An 18,033-nucleotide genomic window follows, 5' to 3' on the forward strand; every position below is an offset into this window, starting at 1 on the left:
ATTGCCCCTAATGTATTTGCTTCTTCCTCCATCCTTGGCAGGCCATTTCACACGCCCTCTACTCTGTGTAAAGAACTTAACTCTGACATCCCCCTGTACTTTCCTCCAATCACCTTAACATTATGCCTTCTCGTATTAGCCGTTTCTGTCTTGGGGTGAGGGGGAGAAAAAGCCTCTGGTTTTCCACTCTATCTATGGCTCTGTCAAGTTACCTCTCATCCTCCTTTGCTCCAAAAAGAAAATTCCAAGCTTGTACAACCTATCTTAATATTTCCTTTTGTCTCTAATTATTCACCTATTACCTTAAAGGACAAACCACTAAGGGGATCTGTAATCCCATGTTTAGCTAAGATTGTCTTTTGCTAATGTTCCTAGAAAATTGTTGTGACATACTGTCTCCTGGCTATTCAAAATATTCATCTGATATTTCAGCGGATCTTATTCTCGACGGATGCATTGCGGTGCCTCAGGAGTGCCTACCTTTGTGGCTGGATTTCCTATGCCTCTACCACAAATAGATTTCTTCATTAAGTGAGATCCATGTGTTTTATGTCCCTAATATTACCAGCGGACCAGGTCAGAGATTTGTTTGTCCTCTCCATTAAGATTTCCGGATCAAGGGGTTCCACTTCTAATCTGTCTACCAAAGTTGTCCTTCCTCGTACAAGTTTCTTTCAACTATGATAAAAGTCATACCTACGTTGCAGGAGGCAAGTACCTGGGTTGCTGTCAGGAGAGGGAAAGGGAATAGGCAAAGTAGCCCTGTGGGTTTTTCCCTTAATACTACATATATCCACTGTTGGGGAATTCACAGGGACAAGGTCTCTGGCACTGAATCTGGTTCTGTGGCTCGGAAGGGAAGGGAAGGGGGGAAATAGGAGTACAGTAGTGATGATTCCGTAGTTAGAAGAATGGACAAGAGATTCTGTAGACATGAAAGAGACACCAGATAACATATTGCATCCCAGGTGCCAACGTCAGGGATGTCTCAGCATGCTGAAGGGGGTGTGTGAGCAGCTCGAAGTCGTGGTACATATTGGTACCAAAGATATAGGTAGGAAATGGGAGGAGGTCCTGAAGAAAGAATATAGGGAGTTGGGTAGAAAGGTGAAAAGCAGGATCTTCAGGGTAGTGATCTCCGGATTGCTGCCTGTGCCACACGGCAGTGGGGTGGCATGGTAGTGCAGTGGCTAGCACAGTGCTGTACAGTACAGGTGACCCAAGTTCAATTCACGCCAGGGCCTGTAAGGAGTTTGTATGTTCTCCCCATAGCTGCATGGGTTTCCTTCTGGTGCTCCGCCTTCCTCCCACAGTGCAAAGAGGTTCCGGTTGATTGGTTAATTGGTCATTGTAAATTGTCCCGTGAGTAGGCCAGGATTAAATTGGGGGATTGCTGAATCGAGTAGCTCAAAGGTTCAGAAGGCCTACTCTGAACTGCACCCCAATAAAATAAAATAAAAATAAGAATAGGTTGATTTGGCAGATGAATGTGTAGCTGAAGAATTGGTGCAGGGGGCAGGGTTTCAGGTTTTTTAGATTATTGGGATTTCTTCTGGGGAAGAAATGATCCGTTTAAAAAGGCTAGATTACACCTGAACCTGAGAGGAACGAATATCCTTGCAGGCAGGTTTACTAGAGCTGTTGGGGAGGGTTTAAATTAATTTGGCAGAGGAATGGGAACGGGAGTGATGGGGCTGAGGATGGGGCAGTTGGTATACAAGTAGATGCAGTGTGTAGTGAAACTGTGAGGAAGGACTGGCTGATGTTCGGGCAAAACTGCAGTGATGGAATGAGGTGCAGTGTAATGTGGGAGCAAAATTGAAAAGGGTGATGAATGTAGGACTAAAGGTGTTATAATTGAATGCCAGTAGTATATGAAATGAGGTAGATGATCTTGTAGCGCAGTTAGATATTGACAGGTATGATGTTGTGGGCATCACTGAGTCATGGCTGAAAGAAGATCATAGTTTGGGGCTTAACAACCCAGGATACATAATGTATTGAAAGGACAGGTAGTTGGGCTGGTAAAAAAATAAAATCAAATCGTTAGAAAGAAGTGACATTAGATTGGAAGATGTAGAATCCTTGCGGGTGCAGTTAAGAAATTGCAAGGGTAGAAAGCCTGATAGGAGTTATATACAGGCCTCCAATCAGTAGTCAGGATGTGGAACACAGATTACAATGGGAGATAGAAAAGGCATTTAAAAAGGGGCAATGTTATGATAGTCAGGGGGGATTTCAATACGCAGGTAGACTGGCAAAATCAGGCTGGTGCTGGAACCAAAAGAGAAGCTTGTGGTTGAGCCCACTAGGGGAAAGGCAATTCTGGATTTGGTGTTTTGTGATGAACCAGATTTGATTAGGGAGCATAAGATAAAAAAAATCCTCAGGAGACAATGATCATAATATGATAGATTTCACCCTGCAGCTTGAGAAGCAGAAACTGAAATCAGATGTATCATTATTACACTGGAGTAAAGGGTATTACAGAGGCATGAGAGAGGATCTGGCTATGGTTGATTAGAAAGGGACACTAGCAGGAATGAAGGCAGAGCAGCAGTGGTCAGAATTTCTGTGAGAAATTCAAAAGACACAGGATAGATACATCCTAAAGATGAAGTAATTGAAAGGGAGAGATAACACAATTGTGGCTAACAAGGGATAAGAAAGACACAATAAAAGCAAATGAGAGGGCATAAAGTATAGCAAAAAAATAATGGGAATTCTGAAGATTAGGAAGCTTTTAAAAACCAACAGAAGACAACTAAAACCTGCAAGGAGAGAAAGGATGAAATATGAAGGCAATATAGCCAATAATATAAAAGAGGACAGCAAAAGTTTTTTCAGATCATATAAAAAGTGAAAAAAGAAGCATGATTGGATATTGGAGTGCTGGAAAATGATGCTGGAGAGGTAGTAAAGATAGACAAAGAAATGGTGGACAAACTTAAGTATTTTGCATCAGTCTTCACTGTGGAAGACAGTAGCAATGTTCTAGAAATTCAAGAGTGTCAGGGGGCAGAAGTGAGTGTAGCTGTTATTACTGAGGAGAAGGTGCTTGGGAAGTTAAAAGGTCTGAAAGTAGATAAGTCACCTGGTTCAGATGTCTACACCTCTGGGTTCTGAAAGAAGTAGCTGAAGAGATTGTGGAGGCATTAGTAATGATTTTTCAATGAAAACTAGATTCTGGAATGATCCCAGACAACTGGAAAATTACAAGTGTTATTTCACTCTAAGGAAGGGAAGAGGCAGAAAAGAATGGAAATTATAGGCCAGTTAGCCTGACATCAGCGGTTGGGAAGATGTTGGAGTCCATTATTAAGGATGAGGTTTTAGGGTACTTAGAAGCGCATGATAAAATGGGCCAAAGTGAGGATGGTTTCCTTCAAGGGAAATCTTGCCTGACAAATCTGTTGGAATTCTTTGAGGAAATAACAGGCAGGACAGACAAAGAAGAGTCAATGGATGTTGTTTGCTTGGATTTTCAGAAAGCCTTTGCCAAGGTGCCGCATATGAAGCTGCTTAATAAGTTAAGAACCCATGGTATTACAGGAAGATACTAGCATGGATTGACGATTGGATGACAGGCAGGAGGCAAAGAGTGGAAATAAAGGAGGCCTTTTCTGGTTGGCTACTGGTGAGAAGTGGTGATCCTCAGAGGCTGGTGTGTGGAACTGCTTCTTTTCACAAGATTTGGACAATGGAATTGGTGGCTTTGTGGCCAAGTTTGCGGATAATACAAAGATGGGTGGAGGGGCAGCTAGTGTTGAGGAAGCTGGGAATCCACAGAAGGACTTGGAAAGATTACAAGAATTGTCAAAGAAGTGGCAGATGGAATATTGTGTAGGGAAGTGTGGTCATACACTTTGGTTGAAGGAATAAGGACTATTTTCTAAATGGGAAGAAAATTCAAAAATAAGCAGTGCACCTTCTAGTGCAGAATTCCCTAAAAGTCAATCTGCAGGCTGATTCAGTGGTAAGGAAGGCAACTGCAATGTAAACATTCATTTTGATAGAACTAGAATATAAAGTCAAGGATATAATGGTGAGACTTTATAAGGCATTTGGCAGACTGTACATAGAGTATTATGAGCAGTTTTGAGCCCCTTACTTTAGAAAAAATGTGTTGACATTGGAGAGGACCTAGAGTTCTTAAGAATGATTCCAAGATTTGAAGGGTTATCGTATGAGGAGTGTTTAATGGGTCTGGGTCTGTCTATACTTGCTGGAGTTTAGAAGAAAGAGTGGAATCTCAATGAAATCTATTGGATATTGAAAGACGTAGATAGAGTGCATGTGGAGAGGATATTCCCTATAATGAGATCGTCTAGGACCAGAGGGACGCTATTTAGAACAGAGATGAGAAGTAACTTATTTAGCCAGATGGTAGTGAATTTGTGGAATCCAGTGCCATAGATGGCAGTGGAGGCCACGTCACTGGGTATATTTAAAGCAGAAGTTGATTGGTTCTTGATTAATCAGAGCATCAGAAGTTACAGGGAGAAGGCAGGGAAATGGGGTTGAGAGGGATGATAAATCGGCCATGATGGAATTATGGAGCATACTTGTAAGGCCGAATTGCCTAATCTGTTCCACTGTCTTATGGTCTTATTATTTCTGTGTCCCCTTACCCATTTCCAGACCTTTGGTTAAGATACCATTACCAATTATTTCTCTATCCGCTCTCCTTCCTAGAATTAGCTCTGATTTGTTTTGATAAATATCTTGAGAAATTTTGCTCAATCCTTAGCCTTCTGTAAAATGATCATCCTGTCCTATAAGTTAAGCAACCTGTGCACACTGTAAAATATTATGCATTTTAATTATGAAGCACCTCCATCAAATAAATCAATTATATTTTAAAGTCCAGAATCTGCAAACAAAATCATTCATTTTGTTATAAATGCTTCCCCATACTTAGCTTCATGGATTCTTCTTTGATTTTTTTGTTATCATTCAAAAAGTTGACAGCATCTTGTTGGAGCAATGTATCATTGATAAACTCTGGTTTCTCCGCTGTTGGCTGTCTTGTGGAGCTGGTGAACACTAAACTTGCTCTTGTTGTTGCCACGAATGCAGGATTTTTCCAGATATCTGTGATTATATGTAATAACAGGTCATGATCCATGACAGATTTTATTGTTTTAATTTCATCTTTTCATAAGCAAGGTAGAGCTTATGCCAGCAATACAATAAAGGGAAACAGTGTGGCCGAGAAACTGATCTTCGGCATTTAAATTGTGCTAAGAGATTCTTGGAAGGCATGCCAAGAAATAATTTGTTCATGGGTTTTCTCCAGCAGAATTTAGTGGCACCTGTGACCCAGACCAAGGTTGGATCAAGGACAGGAATCGCTGTTAGCAGGGAAACTGATTGGAGCCGAGGAAAGGAATGGCTTTCTGTCGAAGCATGAAGGTGGGAAGATTAGAGACAGGAACTTGGTGAGGAGTCTAGATAGAGATCAGTGCCAGCGTATTTGAAGAGGTTCAAGAGAGATAGTCATGATCATATTCCACATGGGCAAAAGCAACTTCAACCAAAACAATGATACACATCCTATTTCGTATGCTGTTCATTCATTGCAAGTTGCAACATTAGTCAGAGATGAGGAATAGAGAAATGGTGAAATTGATCTTTAAAAATGTTATTTTGAAAACAAGTCTATAAATCCATTCAACCAGGAGCAATATTTTTGAATTCATATTCAGGAATTCAGAAATATCGCTGTAATGGGAAATGATTTCTTAATTTGTCTTCAAAATTACAGTAGAGTGAATGCAATTTACTGAATTTTTAAAGATTTGCTAGTAATTGAAGACAAATAACTTCTCTGAACATGTTTAAGCAACATTTTTAAAACTATTCTGTGCTGCTTACTGAATAAAGCTCTTCATGGAACATTTGTTCATCCAACACTGAGGTTCCTGCACTACCAGAACTACCAACACAAACAAAGCACAGAAAAATGGGGAAAGCAAAAGATCTGTAGCTTCATTTTCACACCAGGAGACCTTAACCTACCTTTTCCACAATTTGCAACAAAATCAGAGCAGCAGTCCCCGTAGTTCATGCAGGAAGGATCACACTGACATTTCCGTCCACGCTCATGTTGCTCAAAGCAGCGTCCAGAACAGGAGGTTTCTGTCCAGAGTCAGAACAGATTTGGTACACAATGCAATGTAAAAGGAGCGTAGAAATATAAGGTTACTTTCAGTAGACTGGTGAGAGTGATATAGTTCTGAGTCAGACATCTTCGTTACATCTCTGCTGGAATAGTACTGGAAGTTTAGGATGAACACAACTATTGAACTTTTACCTCGGGCATGGACACAATTAAACTTATTAGTGAAACTTTCCTACCTTGCTAACAATATGCATAATGAATAACCAAATGGTTGAGATACACAAATGTGCCCAAGCCTCTTGGGGGTTGGTTGATCATCAACATGGGTTACTGCATTCTCCAGAAAATTTAGGGTTGAGCAATTCATTTTATTCATCAGGATTATGAAATAACGATATGATTAAGATTGTACTTAACAAAAATCCATAGCTATTAAAGAGGAACAAATGAGGCCACTCTTACACCCTTAGTTTATATGGCACTGCCAAGAGATCGCGGTGGCTGCTGGCTGCTGGTTACCTGACGTGCAGAGGATCCTGTAATCTTCGCAGCATTCACCATAACGAATACATTCACCGTCACAGTTACACTTGCTGCTTCGGTCGTACCCGGAAGCACATCTGCCGCTACAACTGTCTTCATTTTACAAAAATAAAAACAAAATGAACAGATATGAATAAGACTTTCAAATATTGATCCAATTTACCGAGACGCACTCTACGAGATCAATCGGAAATTGCCTATACCTATTTCTACACCGATTTTAAGTCATTTTCTGGATATAGCTTTTTTGATAAAGAGCTCGAGAATTTCGCTCGAGAAAGTGCGGCTACTGAAAATCGGCTTTTCCTATTTTCTGTGCTTTGTGTTGGTAGTTCTTGAGGTGACCTCATGTTTTATGTTTCACAACAGCGGGGCTTAAGGTATCATCTCAACTGCCCAAGTGAAAGAACGGAGAGAAAGCGGGGCTTCCAGCGGGTGGTGGGGCAGGCAGGGGGCATTACTGAGGCTCCGAGAAGGGTGTTGCCGGTGGATAGTGGCGCTCTGATTACGAGGATCACGGTGTAAACTAAGAACATTAGGGCTTCTTCGTGCTGAGGCTGAGTTTTTGGAGGAAGCTGACTGCGGCACCTGTGTCTCGTTGGAAACCAGAAAAAAGTACTTTTCCCATTTTTCTGTGCTTTGTTTGTGTTGGTAGTTCTGGTAGTGCAGGAACCTCAGTGTTGGATGAACAAATGTTCCGTGAAGAGCTTTATTCAGTAAGCAGCACAGAATAGTTTTAAAAATGTTGTTGTAGTACTGGACCTCCTTTTAGGGAATGAGACAGGACAGGTGACAGAAGTGTGTGTAGGGGAACGCTTTGTATCTGGTGATCATAATTCCAATAGCTTCATGATAATAATGGAGAAGGATAGGACTAGTCCTCAGTTTGAGATTCAAAATTGGAGAAAGGATCTGGCAAGTGGGCATTTGGACAGGTTGTTTTCTGGCAAAGGGATTCTTTGTAAGTGGGAGTACAGATTTTGTATGTTCCTGTTAGAATAAAAGGCAAGACTACCAGGTTTAGTGAACTTTGATTTTCAAGGGATGTTGAGGTCCTGGTTAAGAAGAAGGAGGAGGTGCAAAGCAGGTATAGGGAGACAGGAACAAATGAGGCACTTCAGTATTAGAAATACAAGAAACACAAGAGAGGGAAATCAGGAGGGCTGAAAGAAGGCATGAGGTTGCTTTGGAAGATAAAGTGAAGGAGACTCTCAAGGATTTCTACAAATATATTAAGAGCAAAAGGATAGCAAAGGACAAAATTGGTCCTCTTGAAGATCAGTGCGGTCATCTGCACATGGAGCTAAAAAAGATGAGGCAGATTTTGAATGGATTTTTTTGTGTCTGGATTTACTTGGGAGACAGGCACAGAGTCTGTAAAACTGAAACAAAACAGTCGTAAATTCATGGACTGAATCCCGATTAGAGAAGAGGAAATGCTTGCTGTATTGAAGCAAATTAGGGTTAAAAAAAAGTCCCCAGAGACTGACGAGGTGTCTCCTTGGACTTTGTGGGAGGCCAGTGCAGGAATAGCAGGGGCCCTGACAGAGCTACTTAAAATGTCTTTAACTATGAGTGAGAAGAAGGAGGACTGGAGGATAGCAACTGTTGTCCTGTTGTTTAAAAAAGACTCTAAGAATAAGATGGAGAACGATAGGCTGGTGAGCCTATTATCAGTAGTGGGTAAGTTATTAGAAGGTATTCGAAGGGACTGGATATGTAAGTATTAGGATAGGTTTGTGTGTGGTTGGTGATGTCTGATCAATCTTATTGAGTTTTTGAGGAGGTTACCAGGAAATTTGATGAAGGAAAAACAGTGGACATTGTTTACATGGACTTTAGCAAGGACTTTGACGAAGTTCCGCATGGGTGGCTGGTCAAGAAGGTTCAATTGCTTGGCATTTAGGATGAGGTAGTCAATTGGATTCAACATTGGCTTTGGGGAGAAGTCAGAGAGTGGTAGTAGATGTTTGCCTCACTGCCTGGGGGCCTGTGATTAGTGGTGAGCCACAGGGATCAGTGCTGGGTCCATTGTTGTTTGTTATCTATATCAACAATCTGCATGATAGTGTGGTAAATTGGATCAGCAAATTTGCAGATGATATCAAGTTTGGAGGCATAGTGGACAGAGAGGAAGGCAATTAAAGCTTGTGGTGGTATCTGGGCCAGTTGGAAAAACGTGCTGAAAATGGCAGATGGAATTTTATGAAGATAAGTGTGAGGTGTTGCATTTTGGGAGAATAAATCAGAGTAGGACTTGCACAGTGAATGGTAGGGTACTGAGGAGTGTGGTGGAACATAAGGATCTGTGACTACAGATCATAATTCCTTGCCTCACAGGTAGGGTCATAATGAGAGATTTTTGTACATCGGTATTCATAAATAAAAGTCTTGAGTGCAAGAGTTGGGATGCTACATTGAAGTTCCATATGACACCAGTGACGGCTAATTTGGAGTATGGTGTGCAGTTCTGGTCACTTACCTACAGGAAAGATTGAAAGTGTGCAGGGAAAATTTACAAAGATGTTGCTGGGTCTTGAGGATCTGAGTTTTTGGTAAAGGTTGAATAGGGTTAGGACTTAATTCCTTGGAGCATTGGAGAATGAGGGGAAATTTGATAGAATTGTACTGAATTATGAGGTAAATGCAAGTAGGTTATTTTTTCCACTGAGGTTGGTTAAGACTGGAATTAGAGGTCATGGGTTAAGGGTGAAAGGTGGAATGTTTAAGGGGAGCATGTAGGGGAACTTCTTCAGTCAGAAAAATGGGGAGAAGACAAAGGAAATCATTGTGGACTTTAGGAAGGTACAGACAAACCATCCCCTTCTGCCCTCTGCAAATACATGGCTCCTCTGTAGGATCCCACCCATCCATCCAATATCCTCTTTGACTTTCTACCATCAGGCAGGAGACTACGATGCATAAAAACAAGAACGGTCAGGATGAGAAACAGTTTCTTCCCCCAGGCCATTAGGCTTCTGAGCTCCCAGCCGCATTGTATCAAAATGTCACTGGTTAATCTGTCCCGTACCTTCCATTAAAAAAAAATTAATGCACTTTTGTTTGTTATTTATGTGCAATTCATCTGTAGATTTTATGCCACCTTCATAAGACATTGTGTTATGTATACTACTGTACTTAACACACTGGTTCGAAGAAACGTCTCGTTTCTATATACATCTTATAGTTATATACATTATATACATAGTTAATGACAGTAAACTTGACTTGAATGAGCTGGCAGTGGATGTGGGTTTGATTGTACCATGTAAGAGAAGTTTTGATTAGTACATGGATGGGAGCGGTATGGAGGGCAATGGTCCTGGTGTAAATCAATGGGATTAGGTGGAAGAAAAGTTCAGTTTGGAGTAGAAGGGTTGGAGAGCCTGTTTCTGTGTTGTAGTGCTTTATGATTATGACTCTCTGACTTATTCTGTCCCATGTTGTGTACTAGGTAAAAGGAAAGAAAGAGAAATTGAAAACTGAGAAGACAATAGAAGGAATAAAAAGGGAAATGCAGAAGCCCTAACATGAAGATTATTTAGTTGATTAATACACACAAAATGCTGGAGGAACTCAGCAAGTCAGGCAGCATCTGTGGAAGGGAATAAGCACTCAATGTTTCAGGTTGAGACCCTTCACCAGCCCGAGAAGGGTGAAGGCTTGATTTAGCATGAGGCAAAGGGACTCTGTCTTGTTTGGGAATCAACTACTGAAGTTGGTCAGGAAATCTCCAGTAGGTCAGATATCTCTGTGCGCAGACTTGTCAGACTTCTTTCTCTATAGTGTTTCAAACATTCCCCCCATTATGATACTCCAATTTGTTTATCCTTTTTATTATAATAAACTTATGATACATGAGGAGGATATTTCAGCCTTTTGTGTCTAGGTCAGTGTACAGAGCAATCTCATTCCCCATATTCCTCTATTTTTGCAATTGTTTCATTCCCCCGTCTGTGTGTCTCCTTCTCCCCCTCCCTCCCACTCTCCCCCCCACTCTCCCCCCACTCTCCCCTTCACTCTCCCCCTTCACTCTTCCCCCTCACTCTCTCCCCCCTCACTCCCCCCTCACTCCCCCCTTTCCCCCCTTTCCCCCCTTTCCCCCCTTTCCCCCCTTTCCCCCCTTTCCCCCCTTTCCTCTCTCTCTCTCTCTCTCTCTCTCTCTCTCTCACACACACACACACACACACACACACACACACACACACACACACGCACACACACTATGTACAGGTATTTTGGGGAAGTCAAATGGGATAGGAGATATCCAGTCCTACACAGTTGGATATTATGGAGTGTTGAATGGAGATCCCAAGCAGTTCCCTGTAAATATCAGTTTAGGTTGCTGGGTGATGAAAAGGTAGATAACTTGCTTGCATTCATAGGTCAGGGCATGTAATGTGAAACCTGGGATGTTGCAACCTTACCAAACACTGGTTAGGCCTTTCTTGGTGTATTGTAATATATAGTTCTGGTTGCCTCGCTATAAGACAGGATGTGAATTGTGAAGGGAGAGTGCAGAGGAGATTCACCAGGACGTTGGAGGATTTTAGTTATGGGGAGAGACTGGGCTTGTTCTCCTGGACTGGAGGACGCTGAGGGGTGGCCTGATTATTATAGATAAGAGGTTATGGGAGACATGGATAGTGTAGTTAAAATCATTTTCCATGGTGGTGTATCAAAACTGAGGGCAGAGGGTTAAGGTGAGCAGAAGGAGCTTAGAAGGTAATCTGAGGGCTGAGTATTTTATAAAGAGTGATTGATATCTGGAAAGTGCTACTTGAGAATGTGGTAGAATCAGATGCAACAATTGCATTCAAGAAGCATATAGACACACATGGGTAAGTAATGCAATGGTATGAACCTAATGCAGGAAATTGGGATTAGTGCAATGGAAAAAAAGATTGCCATGGATGTAGTGGGCTGAAGACTCTGTTCTGTATGAATCTAATACTTCCTTGTATCTTGTTCTTGCCACATCCCCATGGGCTTCATTTACAGTGCCTTTGGAAAGGAAATGGAGCACGTGGATGAAACCTATGTGTCATTGGAAGAGCAGATAAACTCCATACACAGGGCACTGGAGGTGGGCATTGAACCAGGGTGGCTGGAGTTGTAAGGTGTCACCTCAACTGTGGTGTCCTTGTCCATTAGGGATGCCGATCATCTATTGGACATACAGGATGCCCCATTCTACTACTCTTTCACCACTCCTGATTTAGGTTGAGGGATGGTGGCCATGAAGGAATTAAAATGTGGGGAAAAGGATCTAACTGGAACAAGTTGGGGAGTGTGGAAGTAGACAAATCAAATGTCTCTATTCTTGCCATGTGGTTGAAGGAATGGAGGCTGCCATTTTGTGAGACTGTTCTGCAGCCTTCACTTTGTGAACTGTTTTGTAAACTGGTTTTGTTTGGGAATTGCTTGATCAATTAAAGGGAATCGAGGGTTAGGTTTTTTACAGAGACCTCCACAGAGAACTATGGAGAGCGATTGATAGCTGGCAATAAATGTAAATTCTCACTTCCAGCAATCAATTATCTTTGTCTCATGATGATACCTTGATGTCTGAGATTTCAGGTGAACTGCTTCTGATGCCACACCTGCCCTGAGATATTTTTCACGACTATAACAAGAATAGTACAAAGGCATGAACTGAATCTGCGTGTGGTCCTGAATATGGAAAATCTATTTCTGATTATATTGTAGGCATTATCTGACTTGCAATTCAGTATATTTTTTGTTTTCAATAGTATTTACAAGTTGTCGCATTTATTCAAGTTCAATGTGTTCTGATAAATGATGAATGATGGCTGACGTTTAAGCTCACTTTCATCTCACAAGTACGATTAGCACATGGGGAATCTTTGTCAAGATGGATGAAAAACTTGCCCGCAAAGCAGTTGCTGGGTCATAAATGAAAAGGTACCATATATGCTTTCTCTTGAACTCATTGGGAAAACTTTTGTGGCCTCAATTTAATACTTATTCACTTTGCAAATAGTTATCTTCTGGTTGACTGATATGTCAGAAAGCACGGGAGTCAAAAATTGAATATTAATTTGTAATTTGGAACATCAATGTGTTGTCCAGTTTTGGGTGTTCGGAGCACTGTAATAGGTGATTTGAGTTCTGGGGCATTATAATTTGGGGCTGTTTCTGACATATTATAGTTGCATGTAAGAATAATAATTGTTTTTTTAACGTGCCTAAGTGGAGCAATACAACTCCGTTGTAGCAAAAGTGCCCCAATGTCTTTATCTCTGCAATCTTAAAAACTTAATGAAATCATTTTGTTGTTACCGTTATTTCATATCCATCACTTACCTTGAGTTTCGATCACTTCTAGCAAGCTAAGCGATGATACTGTTAAAAGGATTGTTCGCCATGTGATGAGATTTTGAGGATTAGCCATCTTATTTACTTCTAACTGCACAAAAGAAGAAAAGGTTTATGGTAAAGGAGGTGTAATCCAAGGTAATAAAGGCCAATTGTTATTTTGATTAAATTTAGTTCAATTTGCATAGAGTAAGGACGAACCTTGAGAGTAAGGATCAACTACCACTTGTACTGGCAGCTCATTCCACACTCTCACGACCTTCTGAGTGAAGTAGTTTCCTTTCATGTTCCCCTTAAACTTCTCACCTTTCACCCTTAATCAATGACCTCTGGTTTTAGAACCATCCAACCTCAGTGGAAAAAGCCTGCTTGCCCTATCTATGCCCTCATAATTTTGTATACCTCTATCAAATCTCTCAATTTTCTACATTCTTAAGAATACAGTCAAAACCTATTCAATCTTTCCTTATAACTCAGGTCCTCCAGACCCAGCAACAGCCTTGTAAATTTTCTGTACTCTTTCAGCCTTGGTTACATCTTTCCTGTAGGTAGATGACCAAAACTACACACAATACTTCAAACAACTTCAATATAACATCCCATCTCCTGTACTCAGTACTTTGATTCATGAAGGCCAATGTGCCAAAAGTTTTCTTTATGACCCTATCTACCTGTGATGTCACTTTCAACAAATTATGTACCTGTATTCCCAGATCCCTCTGCCTACCGTACTCAGAGGGTTTTATTGCGTAATATTTATTTCCAACAGCAATAATTGTGTCATTTCATATATTAAAAGCAGCGTTGCTGCATTTTGTCTACAAGCAAGTGTAAAATAGGATGTGTTCTTCCTATAACGAGCTGCATGTGATACTTAGTTGCTATTTTATTTTAGCTTTGACCACTGGAGCCACTGCGAGGAGAAGACTGTTAAAGGGTCGAGTGATTTGAACAAAAATAGTTAATCAATAAGGGAACCTTCGGTGAATTGATTTCCCTATTACTGATCATTGAAACAGAAGCAAGCGGATATTGTGTGTGATAGCTCAGAAGTTCTTTTTTAAAATCGGTGTATCGACTCTGATCCTTGGTGTCATGCTTAGTTAATCTGTGAATGATCTATGGTTCAAGTTCGCACAAATCTAATTTCTGCTTGCGGTGGAGGTCATTGGGAGAACTCTCCTTTTTCTAACAAGTTCAGGGGTCTTCTATATCCACCCACAAGATGACAGATGGTATTCCTGATAGTAGACCACACTCTTGCCATTATATTCAAGTGTTACAACATTTTAGTCTTCAAGTTCTTGGAACAGGCGTGAACTCAAACCTTTGACTCAAGGGTACTGAATGCGATTTACCACAGAACACGGTCATAGTTAGCATGACATCCCCACAATTTGCCTCACTCAACTTCATCGCCTGCTCATTTTTGAAGGACTAAGTTCATCCGACTGCTTTCCTGGAATGCTGACGGGACAAGGTTTGCGATATTCTGAGATTTATGTGATTATTGGACTGTAATTTATATTGGTCTTCAGTTTTTTGGTGTTTTCTTTCTTGGGGCCGATCTGCAGGTGGTCAATATGTTTGTTTTTGTGAGAGGGAGGGTTTGGGGATTTAGGGTCTGAAATTCATGGTGTTTTCTGTGTGGGCGATCTGTTAGTTTTTATGTGTGAGTGAGGGGTCAGAAGTTTTGATGGTATTGTTGCTCTTCTTTTCTGCAAGCGGGGGTTGTGGACTTGATGTTATTGCTGATGTTTTTCAGCAGGGGAGGGAGTTGGGGATGTGATGTTCTTGTTGCTGTTTCTTTCTGAGAAAGAGAGGTTTGAGGATTTGATGTTATTGTCGCTGTTTCTTTCTGAGGAGGAGGGGGTTGGAGATTTGATGTTCTTGTCGCTGTTTTTCTGTGAGGAGGAGGGGGTTGGGGATTTGATGTTATTGTCGCTTATTTTTCTCTCTGTGGGGGTTTCGGGGTTTGCAAGGTTTGTTTCTTTTTCTTTTTTGTGCTGGGGGTGTAAGTTGATATCTGATATCTATTTTTCCAATGACTCCCATGGTTTTTCTGTGTTTTATGGCTATCTGGAGAAGGTAAATATCAGAGTTGTATTGCACATGCATTCTTAAACAATGAAATAAACCTTTGAACGTTTTATTCTTTTCTGTATTGAAAACTTGACTCAATATAAGGTTTGTAAGACTTTTCAACAAACCATTTTTTTATTTGTGCAAGTTTTCTCCTCTTCCTAAAATTTCCACGCTTCAGTGCTGAAGTGGCTACTCATAGTAATTCTTTCATTTGTCATATCTTTCCTCTTTGTAGGAGGCATGGTGCTCTGCATATTGATGTTGGTCATTCAATCACGATTTTTAATTCAAAAACATTGTCAATGAAATGGGTAACTCTTAAGTTAACATCATATCTTTAATTTTGGAATTGTTCATTCTTAATTAATCTGTTAACCTTAACAACATTTGGAGAGGAATATATCTTGGTGTTAATATTTAACCTGGCTCTAATATTTCAGTGGGATTTAATCCATTTCTCATCAAGGCTTTTCTTTTAGACTGAAGACTACCATTAGTTAAAACATGCATCTGATTTCTGATTTGTAAAATCTGTGCTGAAAATTACTAATTCTGCTAATAAACTGCATTCTCATTAAATTCTTACAGGTGCAATGAAATACTTGCAGCTGCATTACAGGCATACAGCGTCATATAAGCAGCATTCACAAGAAAACAAAATAAGCAGAAATTATATACAATTTGTAGAAGAAAACACAAAAGAAATCAAAGTTGATTTTTAGTGCAAAATGGTCAAAGTAGTCATAGTCCCGCTAAACTATAGTGATAAGGGTTTTGCCAGTTGATTCAAGAATCGTTATCTGTTATATGTAAGCTAATCATTTATTGAAACTAGTGACAATCATTTGAATTCAGGGCATCAATTCAAGAATGCAAATATCATAGATTTAAAGATTGCTACTTTAAGAAAATATTCCTCCTGTAATTTGTATTAATATAAATGAAAGCAATAGTTAAATTAATAAATTGTTTAAAAAAATGAATGTGGTAGAATTAACGTTGCAAGTTGTTTGTCCTTTTGAACTGGTCTTTCTTGCACTTACCTCTTTGATGCATTCATATGAAATGCTCTGATACATTGTGATATTTTCAAAGCATTTTTAACATTATCTTTATTAATTTCATGTAATTGTTAAATAACCAGTATATAGGGTATATTCAAAAGTCACTATTATGTTGCCAGACAATTCACCTGGAGAATTTTGACAGTCTTTCAGAATTAACAACTTTATTTGGTCTAATATTATCCTCTTATAAAATGCTTAAAACTTCTTTAAAAAATAGAATGCGCGAGGAATATATCATCAGAAAAACGAATCTAACAAATAGTTGCATTGGCAAATAATGGAACTGAATCAGTATTCTAATGCAATTTAAGTACTCACCATATCAATCGAGTCTCAAGAAATTTTATTAATATGAATTTCAAGGTCTCTGCTTTTATAGTCTTTTGCAAGGTGATGAGCATGACCAAACAAGATCTGATTTGTCAAACTTTTAACCTATTGCTATCTGAACAGACTAATTGCAATATCCTGCCAATGAAGGCAGTTTTTCTCCATGAACATTGAGAAATAGCTTTCTTAAAATAAATCATTCATGTGGTTTTCAGTGAGGCTGATCTTGAATATTATTGGAGATGGCTTTAACTTGAAGATTACACACCAATTCCCAGTTTTGTGCCAAATATGTTGCAATTCACATCCACATTAGAAGAAAACATGTGCATAATAAGAAAAACAAAGTTAGCATAAATGGAACGAATCATTTATTTGAGAAAAATTGAACCAGGCTTTAAATTAAGGTAATGCTCTAGCTGGAAAGAGGATTGTTCGCATGATATTTTTTAAAAAGATGGATTGACTACTCAAGGAGAAGCCCAAAATCAGGCAAACTAGGGCATAGATATTCACATAAGCATGGCCATGCAAGCTGATCAGGTAGTTACGGGCTATTAGTTGCAAGGTATTGGTAAATATGGCTATTGAATAGGAAAATAGTTATGCTGGAAATAGCAGAATCATTACCAACAGCTGCTGTCTAGGGGAAAATTAGAAGCAGAGATTATATATGAAATTATTGGACTCTCAATGGAATCTGGGAGGCTGAGGTCTGCCCAATCAATAGATGGGAATTACTGTTCCTTGAGTTTATTTTGTTCTGGTGAAACCCTGTGTGTAAGTCAGAGGATAGGGTTATATGGAAACATGGTGATTGGAAGCCCAGAAACTGTGCTTGGTCTCCCTGGTCTGGAAGAGATTAGGTCATGTGTTATAACCACATCCCTCCATTTTATGGAGAGCAATTGTTTCTACGTTTTCATACATATTTCCTCCCAACCCATCCTTATATTTACTTATCCTATTTTTACACCCTTTACTGTGTAGCATCATCCATTTTGACATTTAAACAATATTGTCCGACACCCATCATAAAATCACTTGTTCTTCTTTCCTCACTTTACCTATAACTGCACATCTTCATCTCTGCTTCTTTTCTCTTTCCAGTTCATCCAAAAACTAATTATGCTTCTCCCTCAGCAGAGGCTGTCTGGCTAACTGAGTGTTCCTATTAGTTTTCTTTTTTATTTGATTTTGTGTATTCATTACATTTTTCTTTTGTATTGGACTGGTTGCTTTATTAAGATTCAAGCCAAGATCTCAAATCATCTTTATAAATGTAGGATAATATACCTTGCAGGTTTGGTTTAGTTTCTTTGCCCAATACACAAATGTTTGATAATAACAAAAAAAACTTCACCCATCATAAGAAAACTGCATTCTGTATCAGATTTCCGCTTTTTATTTTGTAGCATTTCATTTGACCAACTCAACTTTGTGTGTTGATAACTTGGAATCTTTTTTTTCAAATCCAAAGACCTAGTCGAAGAATCCTTCGAGGAAATAACTTTGAATTAACTTTACTTTGTACTTTTAATTCAA

The 18,033-nt window shown here is 39.7% G+C and overlaps 1 protein-coding gene across 2 annotated transcripts in view; it reads right to left on the reverse strand.

Annotated features, from left to right (window-relative positions):
* prg4b (proteoglycan 4b) overlaps positions 1 to 16,488 on the reverse strand; it is a 39,668-nt gene extending 23,180 nt beyond the window's left edge. For both annotated transcript variants that reach the window (XM_072273991.1, XM_072273992.1), the window contains exons 1-5: positions 16,477 to 16,488; positions 12,995 to 13,097; positions 6,644 to 6,760; positions 6,022 to 6,141; positions 4,918 to 5,094 (exon numbers count right to left, since the gene is read on the reverse strand). In XM_072273991.1, coding sequence (XP_072130092.1) covers positions 4,918 to 5,094; positions 6,022 to 6,141; positions 6,644 to 6,760; positions 12,995 to 13,097; positions 16,477 to 16,479 — 520 coding nt within the window. In that variant the 5' untranslated portion in view covers positions 16,480 to 16,488. The remainder of the gene's footprint in view (positions 1 to 4,917; positions 5,095 to 6,021; positions 6,142 to 6,643; positions 6,761 to 12,994; positions 13,098 to 16,476) is intronic.
* Between the last annotated feature and the right edge of the window lie 1,545 nt (positions 16,489 to 18,033).

The sequence above is a fragment of the Mobula birostris genome, chromosome 12 (assembly GCF_030028105.1).
Source record: "Mobula birostris isolate sMobBir1 chromosome 12, sMobBir1.hap1, whole genome shotgun sequence".
NCBI classification, from domain to species: domain Eukaryota; kingdom Metazoa; phylum Chordata; class Chondrichthyes; order Myliobatiformes; family Myliobatidae; genus Mobula; species Mobula birostris.